At 43.0% G+C, this 17,467-nt stretch overlaps 1 protein-coding gene across 1 annotated transcript in view; it reads left to right on the top strand.

Annotated features, from left to right (window-relative positions):
- Positions 1-17,467, top strand: part of HK1 (hexokinase 1) — a 71,451-nt gene that overhangs the window by 20,408 nt on the left and 33,576 nt on the right. Inside the window, exon 3 of the mRNA XM_008587685.1 lies at positions 12,498-12,646. Within this exon, the coding sequence (XP_008585907.1) occupies positions 12,498-12,646 (149 nt within the window). The remainder of the gene's footprint in view (positions 1-12,497; positions 12,647-17,467) is intronic.

Below are 17,467 nucleotides of genomic sequence, written 5' to 3'. Positions count from 1 at the left end.
TGTATCTCCTGTGTTTCTTTGGTTATCTTCTACACCTCCATGCTTTTGTTTTCCTTGAGTCGTTGTTACTGGTGATTATGCTGTGTGGTTTGCTCTTATGTCTCCAGAACATGAGGAGTTCCAGAACATTTGTATCTCCCGTGTTTCTTTGGTTATCTTCTACACCTCCATGCTTTTGTTTTCCTTGAGTCGTTGTTACTGGTGATGAAGCTTTTTAAGAACTCCCGAAGAGATTCTGCCATCAGAGTGACTGTAGTGGCCCACGGGGAAGAGAGACCTTTGTATTTCACTTCTGCTTTGTCCCAGCCTGGATGGCACCCACATCCAGGAGCCTTTCAGGATTCACAGAGTTCTGTAGCAGGGGTGTAGCTGTGCCTTGGCTTTGCTTGGAAGAGAGAATGATACCTGATCCCTGCCAGGCATCTGATCCTGTGAGACTGGATCTTGGCAGACACCTGAGAAGTGGAGATGCCTGACTTTTCCTCCTCAGTCCTGCTCTCCAGCCAGCTCCACTTCCCAGGACTCTGTGTTAGCAGGGGCTGCTCTCCCTTGTTCTTTTTCCAAACTGTTGCCAGGACTGACGGTCCCAAGTGGGATCCAAGTACACTGGTATTCTAGCCTTTTGCCACACTGGCTACTCCTCAGCCCAGAACTCATACTTATTTGGGAAATACAACATTCTCTAGCCTCCTCTTAGGGATTTATAACAGACAGCAACAAAAAGTCCCTGAGCAGTCCTGCAGGAAGGAAACCTGTTTAACCTGGCATAACTGCTTTCCCCCAAACCTGTTTAATCTTTCCCCCAATATGTGTTACCATATTTCATCTATTTTGAGAAGCTCATTTTTAAAAAAATGTGATTATCTCTGGAATCAGCACTGTGTCATATAAGAATCGCATCTCAAAATTATTATTGGCAGTGTTTTTTCTTTCTTAATCTTACCTACAATCATGCTGGGTCTCACAATCACAGTAGTGTCTTAAATGTGATGACATACACGGTAGCATGCTCATGGTGGGAAACACTGCCGTGGGGTTTGTGGAACTGGAGCCAGCAGGCTGGACCCCACACCTCCTCCAAGCCTCTCTTCAGTGGGGATAAGGCCAAATGTCTAGGGCTTCTCCGGAGCACAGACTAGTGTTGAGAGCAGGAGGAGGACGCGGAGGAGGTAAAACCAAAGCCCTGAACTACAAGGGCCCACCCTCCTGTGCACAGAGGGCCTGGGTCAGCACCCTCCCGCTCCCCACTGCATCTTCCACCCGTTTTAATTTCTGTGGCTGCCTTAACAAAGTGCCACAATCTGGATGGCTTTAAACAACAAAAATGTATTGTCTCACATTTCTGGAGGCTGGAAGTCCAAGATCAAGGTGTCAGCAGGACCATGCTCCCTCTGAGACTCTGGGAGAATCTTCCCTGCCCCCTCCAGCTTCAGTTGGTGACTGTCCTTGGTGTTCCTTGGCTTGCAGCTGCATCACTCCAGTCTCTGCCTCTGTCGTCACATGGGGTTTTTCCTCTAAGGACACCAGTCATATTGGATTAGGGCCCATACTGGTGACCTTATCTTAACTTGATTGCATTCACAAAGACCCTATTTCCAAATAACGTCACATTCACAGGTACCGGGGGTTAGGATTTCAACATTTCTTTTTGGAGGACACAGAGCAACCCATAACACACTGTATAGTCCTTCTTTTTATGGCTGTTCCTGATTTGTGTGGATGGGCTCAGTTCATGTGCTCCAGAGCCTGCACTACCCTCAGAATGGTCCCTGTAGCCACACATAGACATTGACATTGATGCCAAAGACTCAGATACCTGACCCCAGTCCACGCCCTTCCCCTTTGTGACAGAAGGCGCCCCCACCTCACCTCTCCCTGCCTCTGGGCTTCTTTTTCATCCCAGAGCCAGGAGGTCCCCTGGAGTAATCAGAATTCCGGTCTCCTTAGTAGTAAATCCATGGTGCTGTTCCCTTTTTGAAATGTTAATCACTGCTTCAACTGTAGTAATTAGTCAGGGACAGAATTAGTGGTAATCCCAAACCACAGAAGGATTAATCAGAGCTCACCGTGGTGGAGAAATGCCCCTGCCGGTTAAGTGGTGATGTGATTTCCAAGGCAAAGGGAGAAAGCAAACCTTTCCTTTCTCACTGACCTTGACCCTGGTGGATTGGACTCAGGGTTTTGAAACTCTACTGATTTTTCAGAAACATTTCTGAAAATATATCTGACACATATGTTCTGATACATATATTAGCACATTTTCTAATTAATTTTTTTCCCTTTGGATATTTTTTATGGGCAGTGTTTTTTTTTTTTTAATTGCTCTTCAGTAGTCTATACATTGTTTTTAAGAAAAGACTTCTACAACAGCTTTTAGCTGCTGCAAATTCTTTTTGAAGTAGTAAAGGTACGAATAATAAAAGAAGGAGCGCATTGAAGCCTACTAGCCCGGGTGACTTGGCTTAACAGAAGTCCCTCTTCCAAGCTACCCAGTCTCTTGGGAATAGCTGCCCTTTGTGTCCAAGCCTCTCTCAAAAGACCCAGGTCACTCTGTGCCTTACTCGTGACACCTCCTCTTTTCCCCTTCTTATCTCATTTATCACTAAAGATATTGTAAGTACCAATTAAGTTGTAAGCTTTTTGAGGGTAAATAGAGTTGGATATTTTTTTTGTTTCTGCTTCATGGTTGCTAGCACTGTCTTTACCCAAAAGAGAAGTTTTTACCCAAAGGAGAAGCAAAAAATATTTGCTAAAAGCTTGGATATACCATTGTCTTTTTTTTTTTTAATATTTGAATATTGACCTACTTGACATCTCTATCTACATATACAATGGGCATCTCCTACTTGACATATTCTAAATCAATCTCTTAATATGAACCCCTAAGTTCTTCCAATCTTTTCCTTCTCATTAAATGGCACCATTATCTTTCCTATCACATAAGCTAAAACCATAGTCTCCCCTCAAATTTAACCTAGTTAAGGCTTAAATTTTATTTTTACCCATGAAATATATCTCAAACATCCATTTTTTTTCCACCTCAGATTCTACCATGTCCTTTCAAGCCATCATCATCCTTTCATTTACCTGGGTGGAGAACCTAGAGGAAATGGGGATTCAATCACAATGCTGATATATTTACATGGCAAGGAGCTGCCTATTCTTCAGCCCTAGCTTTATGAGAAGGAGTTTTAATGGACAGGAGAAGCATAAAATGTATTACACTTATAGCATTAGAAGGACTGGAATGGGGAGGAAATGAGATTACAAATTAAGTAACACGTGGCCCAAGTAGACATTATACTCCTTTTTTTGGAACTTTCCTAAGGATTGACGAGTCAGGCAGTGAAAAAGAAATACCACATGTTTTCACTTATTGGAGGGAGCTAAAGGTGAATGAATCAATTCACACACATACATACACACACACACACACACACTCTCACACACACTCACACAAAAACAAACAAACAGCAACAACAATAACATCAATACCATTGTCTTTTTTCATGCAAAGTGGAATGATTTACGGTGTGGCCATGGTTAGTTCAGGGCCCTGAATATACACAGTACTACTTTTCAGCCAAAGGAAGGAAAATGTTTTCTTTCTCTTTCTGCAGCATTAGGGCTGTCTCAGTTTTCTTATCTGGAAGGATGGTTGGATTATCTCGAGAGTTCTCTCCATCTGTGAAATCTCCTGAATGTCTAGTGTTCTAGTTGGGTTTTTGACAAAGACATAGAGTTCTTATCAGGTAGCTGGACTGCAGACAGGAGGGGATGCCTTTGTATCTCATGTACAGAATTATTCATTGAGCAGGACTAAGGTAGGCATTTCAGGCAGGCCGAGTTTTTGTTTGTCCTGTAATCTAGCACAGGCCAGGACTCAAGAGAGACATCTGTCCCCGTGTTTGTTTTCCATTATTTGCTGGTAATAATGGCTGTCATTAGAAAGTGGAGAGTTGCCAGGGGCCCTTCAGATGTTTTGTTTAATGAGCCTTCTCTTGAAGAGTGGTTCTCCTGGCTTCGTGGAAATGGGACATGTGGGAAGAAGTCACAAGTACGAGGCCCCAGTAGCAGGAAGGAAGGTTTGAAATCAAAGATTTGAAGAGAAGTTGGAGGGATGCCCATTGCTGCAGAAAGAGGCTGAACTTGAAGTTAAAGGAAAAAATAAAATAAATAAAAATCTAGAACACTGGATAAATATCTGTCTTTGTCACTCACTTAGAAAAGTGACCTTAGAAAAGTCACTTACCTTCTCTGAGATTCCATTTCCTCATCTGTAAAATGGGTGTGATAATCCCTGCTCCACCTTCACACGGCTGTTATCAGGATCAAATGAATGTCCTTTGGAAACTGCAAACCACCATTGTCATCATCATCATTACTGTCATTTAGTAACTGACTTTGTAAGATTCTTTGGAAAGTCTTTTCATAGCCTGTGCAGCCAGTCAAAGGACCCCACCCATCAGGCCTAAATGTATAAGCTCAGCCCCTGGAGGAAGGATCCAGAGTTTTTCAGAATTCACTGGCATCTCTGTGATGTTATAAGGGAAGGAGGCAGAGAAAGCATGGAAGAAAAGATAGGCTGTCTTGCTGCCACCCGAGCACCCCACCCCTGAGCTAGTCTCACCCTGCAGCTCTGGCTCCTCTGCTGTGGGGTGACTGGACACCACACCTCTGAATCAGAACCAATCTGAGATAAAAGCACGTGATAGATCTCCTTTGTTATGGAGGGTAAGAAGGTATTTGGGGGATTCATTCCCTAATAAAGAATATTGATCTTGGGAGCCTGTAGCTGAAAGAAATCTAACTCAAATCGGTTTAAATGAGAAAAAGAAAATTCTAGGTTCCTGTAATTGGGAAGTCTAGTTGTCAGTTGGCTTTGTGTCCAGGAACTCCTGTGTCTCTTACTTCCAGTCAGCGCAACTTTCCTTTGTGTTGGTTCATTCATAGGCCACCTCTCCCCTTGCAGTGGTGGAGACAGCCCCTGCAGCTGACGTCCCTCACAGCAAACAATTCTGATGCAAAGAGCAGGCTTCCTTGCTCCAGTAGTACCAGGGATGGTCTTGGAGAGGGACATATTGGCTGACCTGGGTCATGTGTGCATCGTGAACTGATTGCAATGGCTGAGATTGGTGACTCCAAATGCGTCTGGATCAGACATTGGTCCCCCAGGAGCAGCGGGTCAGCCCAACCCCCAACCTCATGGGTGAAAAACGGGAGGGTAATTATCTAAAGAGATGCTAGATATCTAACAAAGTTTACCACAAATCTTGTTGCCCTTACCACAAGCCATTCCTTAGTGTCCTTTGCCTAGCAGAGTATAGGGCTGAATGGACCATGCTTTTGGCTCAGGCACTTCTTACTGAACTAGCAGCAAATGCTTACTGATTGCTGCTGTTAGCAGGACTCAGTGCTTGGGGAGGGAGGTACGCCTGTTAAATGGCCCTTGCCTTCAAGTTGCTAGTCATCCAACTGAGGACAATAAGACATAATATACATAAAAATAATGTGCATCACAGTGTTTGTGAGTATAAGAGAAGGGAGCGGTCACCTGGCCTTGCCACAGGTGTGACCGTGAGTCATTCAGCTGGTTTGGTTGGAGCTTCCTTATCCATAAACCGAGAAGGTGAGTTAATATTTGTCCAATGTTTCCTAAGCTGCGAATGTGATTTTCAGAAGAGGCACAACTACTATTTCTTTTAGCAACCACAAAACACACCCAAATGGAACCAGGGTCACTGCTCAGGGAGGGAACAGGAGCTGAGAGAGACCTCTTGTGACTGCCTTCAGGAGCTACTTACCATGGCCTCCCCTCAAATCCATCAACCCCCAGCTTGCAAGTGTGTGAAGTGTCCAGTCTTTAGCTTTATCCTGATATCTCAGGGCCACCCTTTCTCTTCTGACCCTAATTCCCTGGGACCTTGCTGACCTGTGTTTGTTAAAAAGAAACGGTGGGGAGCTGCAGTGGGCAGACCAGAGCAGGAGGCTGGGATGCGCAGGGGTCTTTGTGGAGCTGCAGAAATGTGGACCAGTCTCCTCCCAGACCTGTAGGCAGCTGAGGTCATTTTTCACTTATTCTGCTGGAAAAATCTCAGGCTTGGGTCCTCCAAAGGTGCTGCCTGAAACCTGACGCCATCATTCCTAGATGGGCTGAAAGCTCTTACCTGCTCTGTGGGCACCCACACCAATAAGCAGGGTTCCCAGCCACCATCCCCTGGCGCTTCAATAACATGAACCTGCTTTCTCTTTGATTCATCTGGAAATGAGAATTTTGACTGGGCTAGCAACCAGAAAATTTCCCATGCTATTTTTTGAAGTTATAATGAAAAGCCAGTGTAAATCTTGAACTAAATAGATGTTTATTTAAACATTAAAACAGTAAATAAATAAAAATATTAAAACAAATAGTACCTAAAATTTCATCCTAGTGTAGGGTTTGCTTTTGTGCCCTATATTTCTCTATGCACAAGTGGTTTGTAGTTGTTTACCAGGCTGAGTTTTCACCGTTTTCATTAAAAGGACAAAGCAAAAGAAAACTGAGTGCTGCAAGGAGTCATGGATGTTGAAGAGTCCTAGAAAAGAAATGCAGCCAACTCTGATGTGCTGAAGGCCTATTCTGATTATATCTCTGTGGATCCTTGTCCCCCCGAGGTCTGTCCAGAAGGCAGTTTTCATGGTTATGAATTTGGGCTTTGAATTCAAATGGTGGCTCTGTCACTTACTGGTTGTGTGCTTGGGCAAGTCATCTGCCTTGGGTTGATGTCCTCCCAAACTTAGTTGCCACTGTGACAGTGTAAAGAGGGTGGGGAATCCTATTATGGTAATTGAAAGGTGGGGCCTTGAAGTGATTAGATTGCAGGATCCTGTAGTAGTGAATGGAGTAGTAGTGGTGGTCAGGGGTGTGATTCTGAGGCTTTAAAAGAAGAGAGCACAGGAGAGGTTGGTGTCTCTCTGCTTCCACCATCTAGCAATGTGAGACCCCTGGGTCACTGCCACCACCAACAAGGCCTTCACCAAATGTGTTCCCTGGACTATGGACTTCCCAGCCTCTGAAACTGTAAGCAATAAATTTCATTTTCATATAAATCACCCCGTTCCAGGTATTTTGTTATAAGCAACACACAGAGACTAAGATGTTATCTAACCCCTCTCTGTCTTTACTTGCCCATCTGTAGAATGGGCAGCAGGCTAGTACTTACTTCATAGCGTTGAGAGGATTAAAAATAAAATGATGCATTTAAAGCACTTAGTGACTGGCACAGAAGAGCTCAATGAATGCGGATGGTAAAATAAAGTGTTTTTGATATTCCAGTGACTCATCCTCCAGAGAGGAGCTATCTCATACTTAATTCAGTTTTTTAACCTAATAGTTGTATAAAGTATCATGGGGGTTAGAGTTCTAATGGAAACCCAAAGAAGACCCTATACTGATTTGAACACTGCACAAAGTCAGGGTGGGAATTTCCACTAAATCTATGATACCTGCTTCCCAGCATCTTCCCTTGGTCTCTTTCCTTTGGACCATAGAAACAATTTAAAACCACAGCATCATATGATATAGTCATATAATGGAATATAATTCAGCCATAAAAAGGAGTGAAGTGCCAACACAGGTTCACATGGATGAACCTTGACACCGTTATGCTAAGTGAAAGCACAAAGGACCACATGTTGTATGACTCCGTTTATATGAAATGTCCAGAATGGGGACAGAGGTAGGAAGTACGTTGGTGGTTGCTGGGGGATAGTGACGTTGGGAGGAAATGGGGAGTGACTGCTAATGGGTACAGGATTTCTTTTGGGGTGATGAAACTTTTCTAAAATTAGATAGTGGTGGTGGTTGCACAAATGTGCAAACATACTGAATATCACTGAATTGTATACTTTAAAATGGGTGAATTGTATGATATGTGAATTATACCTCAATAATGCTGTTATTAAAAAAACCAATTAACCAACCAATGTGTGAAATAGGAAATGTACATATTGGTCTCTGCCCCCAGTTCCTGGCACAGAACTCCTAAAACCCTAGGAATTTCCTGAGTGATAGTGGTGCTAGGAGAATCTTTGTTCCAATATTTGATTTTTGACCTCAGTTCCTGACACAGAGCTCTTAAAACCCTTGGAATTTCCTGGGTGATGGGAGTGTTGTTTGTTCTAATGAGGCAACTCTCGGTGGGCCCATAGGTAACCTGAGGATGGGGGCTGGTTGCCAGGGTCATCTGCTTCAGATTAGAGGGTCAGAACTTTCAGTCCCACCCCAACCCCACCTCTGGAGAGGTAGGGGTGCTGAAGGTTGAGTTGATAAGCATGTGGGGAAGGGGCTGGTTGCCAGGGTCATCTGCTTCAGATTAGAGGGTCAGAACTTTCAGTCCCACCCCAGCCCCACCTCTGGAGAGGTAGGGGTGCTGAAGGTTGAGTTGATAAGCATGTGGGGAATGTTTTCATCAGTCATGCCTATGTAATGAAGCCTCCTTTAAAACCCAAAAGGACCAAGTACTGGGAGCTTCCGGATAGTTGAATACGTTGGAGGTTTCTGGAGAGTGGCGCTCCCAGAGAGGGCATGAAAGCTCTGCCCTCTCTCCCATACCTCGCCCAGTGCAGCTCTTCCATCTGACGGTTCATCTCTATTCTTTGTAATATCCTTTATAGTAAATGTGTAAATCGAAGTAAAGTGTTTCCCTGAGTTCATTGAGCTACTCAAGCAAATTAATAGAACCAAAGAATATCTTTGTGGGAACCCCAATTTATAGCCAGTCAGTCAGAAGCACAGGCCACAACCTGTGCATGTGATTGGCATCTGAATTGGGGGGCAATCTTGGGGACTGAGCCCTAAACCTGTGGGGTCTGACACTGTCTCCACTCTCAGAATTGATTGAATCAGAGGGCACCCAGCTGGTGTCCACTGTAGAATCCATCGCACAGCTGATTGATTGCACACTTTGGTTTTTCCTCTGTGTCTCACACAATGGTGTAACTGCTTCATGCTTAATGAACAACCAGCAGGAGTGCCTTGAATGAATGAATGAATGAATGGCCACCAATCCCTGTGATCAAGCACCTACCAAGCGTTTATTGAGTTGTCCTGGGTGCTAAGGGCAGATGCAAGGAATCTTAAGTTGTGATCCGTCTCTCAAGGAACTTGAGAGAGAACATAAGAACAGTGAAATTTAATATAAGAGTTCTTTGGTTTTGTTCATTCATTCCTTTATACCTTCATTAATTCTGCAAGTATTTGTTGAGCTCTTACTATATGCCAAATGCTGTTCTAAGTTCCAGAAATATAGCAGTGTGTCAGAGCTTACAGCTTGATGGAATCAAATATAAAGATAAGTCAGCTTTATAAAAGAGAAAACTTTTTTAAAGAAAGAAAAAGCAGCCATTACTTTATAAAAAATAAAAAAGCTCAAATGGCTTGCTGGTTAGCTCAGTTGGTTAGAGCATGGTGTTGTTAACACCGGAGTCAAGGGTTTGGATCCCCATTTGCCAACTGCCAAAACAAAAACAAAAATGAAAACAGCTCATGGGACCAGAATAGCAGAACAGTCTTGAAAAAGAACAAGGTTGGGAGACTTTCACTTTCCAATTTCAAAATTTACAGCAAAGCAGTAGTAATCAAGACATTATGGTACCAGCACAAGGGCAGACCTATAGATCAATGGAACAGATTTGAGAATTTAGAAATAAACTCATATTTATGATCGATTGATTTTTAACAAGGGTACCAAGACTATACAATAAGGGAAAGAATAGTCTTTTCAGCAAACCGTGCTGGGACACTGGGTATCCACATGCAAAAGAATGAAATTGGACCTCTGCCTTACACCACATACAAAAATTAGCTCAAAGGGCCGGCCCGTGGCTCACTTGGGAGAGTGCGGTGCTGATAACACCAAGGCCACAGGTTTGGATCCCTATGTAGGGATGGCCGGTTAGCTCACTTGGGTGAGCGTGGTGCTGACAACACCAGGTCAAGGGTTAAGATCCCCTTACTGGTCATCTTTAAAAAAAACCAAAAAAACAAAGAAAAAACCCCACAAAAATTAGCTCAAAATGGATCAAATACCTAAATGTAAGCCCTAAAACTATGTAACTCTTAGAACGAAATACAAGTGTTAATCTTTGTGACCTTGGATTTGACAATGGATGCTTAGATACAACAAAAGCACAAACAACAAAAGAAAAAGGTAAATTGCACTTCATCAAAATGAAAAACTTTTGTGTTTCAAATGACACCATCAAGAAAGTGAAAAGACAACCTACAGAATGGGAGAAAATATTTGCAAATCATATCTGATAAGGGACTTATATCTAGAACATATAAAGAACTCTTATAACTGAACACTAAAAATACTAATAACCCAGTTTTTAAAATGGGCAAGGGATCTGAATGAATATTTCTCCAGAGAAGATATACAGATGGCCAATAAGCGCATGAAAAGGTGCTCAGCATCATTACTCATCAGAGACATGCAAATCAAAATAAAAAAGACAGACCATAACAAGTGCTGCTGAAGATGTGGAGAAATTGGAAACTTCATACATTACTGGTGGGAACGTAAACAGTGCAGCTGCTTTGGAGAGCAGTGGCGATTCCTCAGAAAGTTAAACATGGGTTACCGTTTCGCACAGGAATTCTACTCCTAGGTATATACTTAAGAGAAATGAAAACATATGTACACACAAAAACTTGGACACAAATGTTCATAGTAGCATTATTCATAATAGCCAAAAGGGTGGAAATGAACCAAATATCTAGCAGTGGACAAATGGGTAAATGAAATGTGGTATCTCTATACAGTGGAATCTTATCCAGCTATCAAAAGGCCACATACTATATGATTCCATTTGTAAGAAATGTCCAGAATAGGTAAATCTGTAGAGCCAGAAAGTAGATTAGAGGTTGCTTAGGGCTGAGGGGGATGAGGAGCTTGGGAGGTGATATTTGAAGGGTACTGTGTATCTTTTGAGATGATGAAAATGTTCTAAAACTGGTTGTGGTGTAGGTTGTATAACTCTGAATATACTAAAAATCATTGAATTGTACACTTTAAATGAGTGAATTGTGTGGTATGTGAATTAAATTTCAATAATGCTCTTACCATAAAATATTATAATACAGATCCTTCCCTAGGAAAATGAGATGCCCCAAAGCAGTCTGGTATTTCCTGCCATAGGACTGAGGACTTGGTGGATCACAAGCTCACGGAGGCAAGGGTGGCTGTTACACCTGGCATGATACACATTGGGACAGTGGGGATGTCACCTTAGCATCAGGAGTAAAATCAATAGATTTTAATCAATTTTGGGGGGGAGCATGTGTGAGGGTGACTAATGAGAAATAGGGTAAAGAATGTTTGGTGGTCGCTTAATGGTTGGAACCCCACCTATGGCCACCTCCCTTGGTACCGTCTGGTGGTCTCAGTGTAGTCTTTCAGCATCTTTTTCTGTCCTGCTGAGACCCACCCCAGGTACTGTGCACATTGGTCCTGAGGGATGTAACGGTAGTGGGCCAGTTTACTCTTATGTGACCAAGAGGGATTTCTGTTAAAAGCATCCCCTGTGTGGAAACAAGTGAAGTGTCCATGATGGATGAATATATAAACAAAATGTGGTATATCCATACAATGAAATATTATTCAGCCTTAAAAAGGAGTGAAATTCTGACACATGTTGCAGCATGGATGAACCTTGAAAACATTATGTTAGGTGAAATAAGCTAGTCACAAAAGGACAAATACTGTATAAATTCGACTTACATGAAATATCCAGAATAGGCAAATTTGTAAAGACAGAAAGTAGAGTATCAGCTGTCAGGGACTGAGGGGTAGGGGAAATGGGAGTTATTGCTTAATGATTATCAAGTTTCTGTTAGGAGTGATGAAAAAGTTTTGGAAATAGTGGTAGTGGTTGCACAACATTGTGAATGTACTTAATGCAACTGAACTGTACACTTAAAAGTGGTTAAGATGGCAGATTTTATGTTGTGTATATTTTATAACAACAATTTAAAAAAATAACCTTGTGGAGTAAGTGGAGCTCTGAACTAGCAGTTGTCAGTGTCTGAGCCAATGTGAAAGGAACCCAAGGGGTAGGATGGACCTCAGATCAGGTCTTCTCTGAGTTGAAGTGCTATGTGATTTTTAGTAATGGAGAGCAGTGCTGTTTTTGAAATAGGGTAAGGAAGTAGAGGAAGATGGCATGGGACTTTGTACTTAATTCAGTACCTCCATTCCCCTGTAGTCAGAAGTGAGATCAGGATTGCTTGAAGCTGTTATTGTCTAAGGATGCCAGGCTGGGATAGGGTTTCTCTTGCCCACTCTTCATATAGGACAAAGGTTGGATGAGGTTTGTGTGATCCCTGCTTTTTGTCTGAAAGTGCCATGTGGCAGAGGGAGGCAGACTGGGCTTGGACCCTGCCAGGAAGTGGGCATGGTATGTGGCCTTCTCCCAACACTTGAATCTGATGCAATACCCGTTGTCTCCCTAAACAGAAAAGGGGGATTTCATTGCCCTGGATCTTGGTGGATCTTCTTTTCGAATTCTACGGGTGCAAGTAAATCACGAGAAAAACCAGAATGTTCACATGGAGTCCGAGGTTTACGACACCCCAGAGAACATCATGCATGGCAGTGGAAGTCAGGTGGGTCCCCACTCCCTTGGGGCCAGCCCCATCAAGCTGGCATCCCCTGGGATACCTCCCGGAACCAGACCTCAAAGCACTGGTGTCCTGAGGTCCTGGAAGGGGGGTGCTGGAAGGAGTCCATCATCAATGTGCACGGAAAAGGACTCCTGGGTGAAAGGATGGGACAGCCCAGGTGGGGGCTGGATCATGCCGAAGATATGCCCACCATATGGGTAAACTGGTGGAGTTAGGAGCAGGCTGCTTGGATTTCACAGGGTGAAGGGCGTGAGGGGTGAGGCTCCACAGCTCTGCTGGGTAAATGACTCATCCCCTAAGGTCCTGGGCTTGGTTCCCCAGCACAGGTTTAGCAGAGCCCTTGGGTGAAAACGCCCCTTCCTCCAGGTCACTGGCCTCCTCACTCGGTCACCAGAGGCCCTCACCTCATAGGGTATGGTTGTGGCCTCATCAGGCAGGAATTAGGCTTCAGAGCTCCGGATTAATTGGGGCTCCTTGCTACCTGATTTAATAGCATTGTACAAGCCCTTGGCACAGAAAGCAAAGAAAGCAGGGCTTTGCTTGGGAAATCATCATCCCCTTTTCTCACACTTGTACCTGAGCCCACCCCCTCCAGGGTTGCCCCTGGAAGGGCTGCTGCCTTCCTTCAGTGGTGGAAGGGCTGTGGACATGTCCGGAAAGGGCTCATCCACCCACCCTCATCCATCTGATATTGGAGAGTGGTGGGTCCCTACCTCCCTGAGGACCCTGTGATTGGGGTTTAGGCAGCCCTCTCCCATTTTCTGTCATTTCCAGGTGCCTTAAGCCCACTGGTGGGCAGGCCACTCCTCTCCTCTCCTGTAGAAGTCCTGGCTCCTCATATCTGTAGCTCGCCTCCTGAGTCATGGCTGCTGTCCAGGATACATATTCAGAGCTCGCCAATGTTTGCTTTAGAGAGGGTGTGTTCACAGCAAGGTTCATGACTTAAGTTCTCCAGAGAACCCATTTGTTCTGGGCTGGGCTTTGAGATGACACCCAGGAGCCTTCTCCTCTTGACTCCACTTTGTTCCTGAATTAATGTGGGAAGACCTGTAACAAGCCACCTGGCCCTTTGTCCAGGAGACACTGTCTAATCCTGGCCTTTAACCTGCTCTCTGGGGTTTGGGTTCAGAGCTTTTCAGACTACGTCACATTGAGCATTAAAGGTGTTGCTGTCTCTGGGCCAGGTGAGCCACATTACAGTCAGCCACTGAAATGGCTGATGCACTCATTGGATGGCCTTGCCTGAAGGTTCCCCACCACCTCTCCATAGCTGGGCTGCAGGAACTGGCCCATTTATCTGGTATGTGTCGGAAGGCTGCCACCTGGTAGGTTTCCTAACTGTGCCCAGATGGCCACTGTATTGCTCCTTTTTGCGGGTGGCCAGCAGCCTCAGGGTTTGGTACCCTGCTCTTTCCATTTGGCAACAAGTACTGGCTTGTCACTGTTCCCCTGTGGTCCTTAGGTTGAGCCACCCAAGCCCGGTGCCTTCACCACTGGGACTCTCACCCTGTGCTGCAAACATTCCCTGTGGGCTTTGGCCTGACCTTTTAGGGACAGGTTTCTTAGTTAAGGGGGAGCCCCCCACAAGCGTGTGCTCACTGTGTCCACCACACAACTTCCTTCATCTCTTCCAGCCTCTGTCCCTGTCCTCCCCTCTTCTCGGTTCTAGGATCATTTTGTTTCCCGCTGTCTCTGTGTCTTCCTCTGCCCCTTTTAAGCAGTCTGAAAAGATGATGATGGTGATAATAACGTAGTATCACTATAGCATGTACTTACAGACGTACTTGTCCTGTACCAGTCACTGATATAAGCACTTTATATGTATTAACTCATTTTATCATCACAACAGCCCTCTGGGGTAGGTATTATGATTTATTCCCATGTTACAGGTGGGAAAATTGAGGCTCAGCTGTTTAATAATTAGCCCCCTGGGTTACACAGCTCATAAGTGGTAGAACTGGCTCCAGATTTACAGTTACAGCAACTTGGAACTCCTAGGCTGGATTTTACCTCCTATCTATCTATTACCTGGCTATTATTTTTTGATGGTGAGGGAATGTGAGGGCTGTGGGTGAGGAGAATAGTGCAGGGAATGAGGGGAGAGACTTGGAAGATGAAAAGGGAACCTCTCCTCCAGAAGTTTGGTGTTAGGTTAGAAATAAGTATTGGTGGCACATCTTTCTGAGATCTCTTATTTGCCTATGGAGTATTCTGGTAAACCAGGGTCCTCATTTTGCCTATTCTGGTAAACCAGGGTCCTCATTTTGAAGCGACTCACACTCACAGACCACGAACAGTGGTGAATTCTTGGGGTTGTGGTCTAGGGGATTCTCATCTTCCGTAAGGTATGGGAAATTTTTGGTTTTTTAAAAATTTTTTGTTAGCTGGGGGAGTTTTTAAATAGATTTTTAAATCTTTTATTTGAAATAATATTAAACTTATAGAGAAGTTTTTTTTAAAAGATTTTAATTTTTTTCATTATACATGTTTATGGGGTACAGTTTGTTGTTTCCATACATGCATGTATTGTATAATCATCTAATCAGAATAGTTAGCATGTCTGTCACCTAAACATTTGTCATTTCTTTGTAGTTATAACATTCAAGATCCTCTTTTCTGGCTCTCTTGAAATAAGCAACGCAATATTATTAGCTATTTGTCACCCTAGGGCTCCAGAACTTATTTGTCCTAATCTAACTGTAACTTTGTACTGGTTTACCAACCTTCCCCCAATGCCTCCTCTCCCCCAACTTTTTCCCTGCCTCTGGTAACCACTTTTCTACTCTCCATTTCTCTTTCTTTCTCTCTTTAAAATTTCTTAATTGACCCATGCTAATTATATATATTTATGTCATACAATGTGATATTTGGGGCTGGCCAGTTAGCTCAGTTGGTTAGAGCATGGTATTAGCAACACCAAGGTTGAAGGTTCAGATCCCTGTACTGGCCAGCCACCGAAAAAAAAAAAAAAAGATATTTGGGTACATTCATACTGTGTACGTTGATAATATCAGGGCACTTAGTACATCTATCACTTCAAACATTTGTCATCTCTTTGTGTTAGGTACATTCAGCATCATCTTGACTAGCTATTCAAAGATACACAGTATTTTGTTAACTGTAGTCTCTCTATATTGTTATAGAACCCTAGATCTCATTTTTCCTTTCTTTCTAATATTTTGTATTCACTGACCACCCTCTCCTCATCTCCTTTCCCTTCTCCCCAACAATCTATAGGAACCATTATTCTACTCTTTACTTCTATGAGATCAACTTTTTTAGCTTCCACATATGAGTGATAATGTGATATTTCTCTGTCTGTGCCTGGCTTATTTCACTTAATATAATCTCCAAGCTCATCCATATTGCTGCAAATGGCAGAGTCTCATTCTTTTTTATGGCTAAGTAGTATTCCATTGGGTGTATACACCACATTTTCTTTATCTAGTAATCCATGGAAGGGCATTTAGGTTGGTTCCAAGTCTTGGCTATTGTGAATAGGGCCATGACAGTAGAGCCATGGGAGTGCAGGTATCCCTTCGACTTGTTGATTTCCATTCCCTTGAATATATACCCAGTAGTAGGTTTGCTAGATTATATGGTAGTTCTATCTGCAGTTGTTTGAGAAATCTCCATACTGTTTTTCACAGTGGCTATACTAATTTACATTCCCACCAACAATATATAAGCATTCCCCTTTCTCCACATCCTTGCCAGCATTTGTTATTTTTTGTCTTTTTTCTAATAGCCATTCTAACTGGGGTGAGATGATATCTCATTGTGGTTTTGATTTGCATTTCTCTGATGATCAGTAATGGTGAACATTTTTTCATATGCCTGTTAGCCTTTTGTATGTCTTCATTTGAAAAATGTCTATTCAGTTACTTTGCCCATTTTTAAATCATATTATTTGTTTTTTTACTATTGAGTTTTTTGAGTTCTTTGTATATTCTGGATATTAATCCCTTGTTGGATGCATAGTTTGTAAATATTTTCTCCCATTCTGTAGGTTGTCTTTTGCCCTGTCGATTGTTTCCTTTGCTGTACAGAAGCTTTTTAGTTTGACCTGATCCCATTTGTTAATTTTTGCTTTTGTTGCCTGTGCTTCTGAACTATTATTCATGAAGTCTTTGCCCAGACCTGTTGCTTTGCCTCCCATGGATTTGTCACCCCTTTTCCCCTGGGTGACAGAGCTGCCAAAGATTACTCAAAGCCCATCTTTTCTGAGCAGTGAGAAGCCCTGAAAAGGGGTTAATCTCCCGGAATCCTCAAGACGGAGGCATTCCTTCCATTTGGGAAATTAAACATGAATTGGGGTTCTCTACCTGCATTTATTCTCCAGACCAGGAAGTTACAGGAAGAGAACATAGGTGGGGTTTTTGCTAAGTACAGTTTAACAAGTTTAACAATAGAAGCTGGTAACATTCAGTAAAGTGACATTCTATAATGCATTTAAGTCAATCTACTATTGTTTAACAAGTTTAACAATAGAAGCTGGTAACATTCAGTAAAGTGACATTCTATAATGCATTTAAGTCAACCTACTATTGTTTAACAAGTTTAACAATAGAAGCTGGTAACATTCAGTAAAGTGACATTCTATAATGCATTTAAGTCAATCTACTAACAAAAGCTTGATTTTAGCAGACATTCTCTTCTTACAGCAATTTCCCAGTATCTTTACATGTCAATCAGTAACCTGTCTGTCTTTGAGCCAGCAACCTTGTTGTGTTTCAATTCTTTATCTTTTTTTTTTTTTTCCTTTTTGTCTTTTTTACTGACTGGTAATGGGATCGCAACCCT

This window comes from Galeopterus variegatus, unplaced genomic scaffold (assembly GCF_000696425.1).
Source record: "Galeopterus variegatus unplaced genomic scaffold, G_variegatus-3.0.2 Scaffold4496, whole genome shotgun sequence".
NCBI lineage: Eukaryota > Metazoa > Chordata > Mammalia > Dermoptera > Cynocephalidae > Galeopterus > Galeopterus variegatus.
This window is presented reverse-complemented; position numbering and strand designations above follow the sequence as displayed.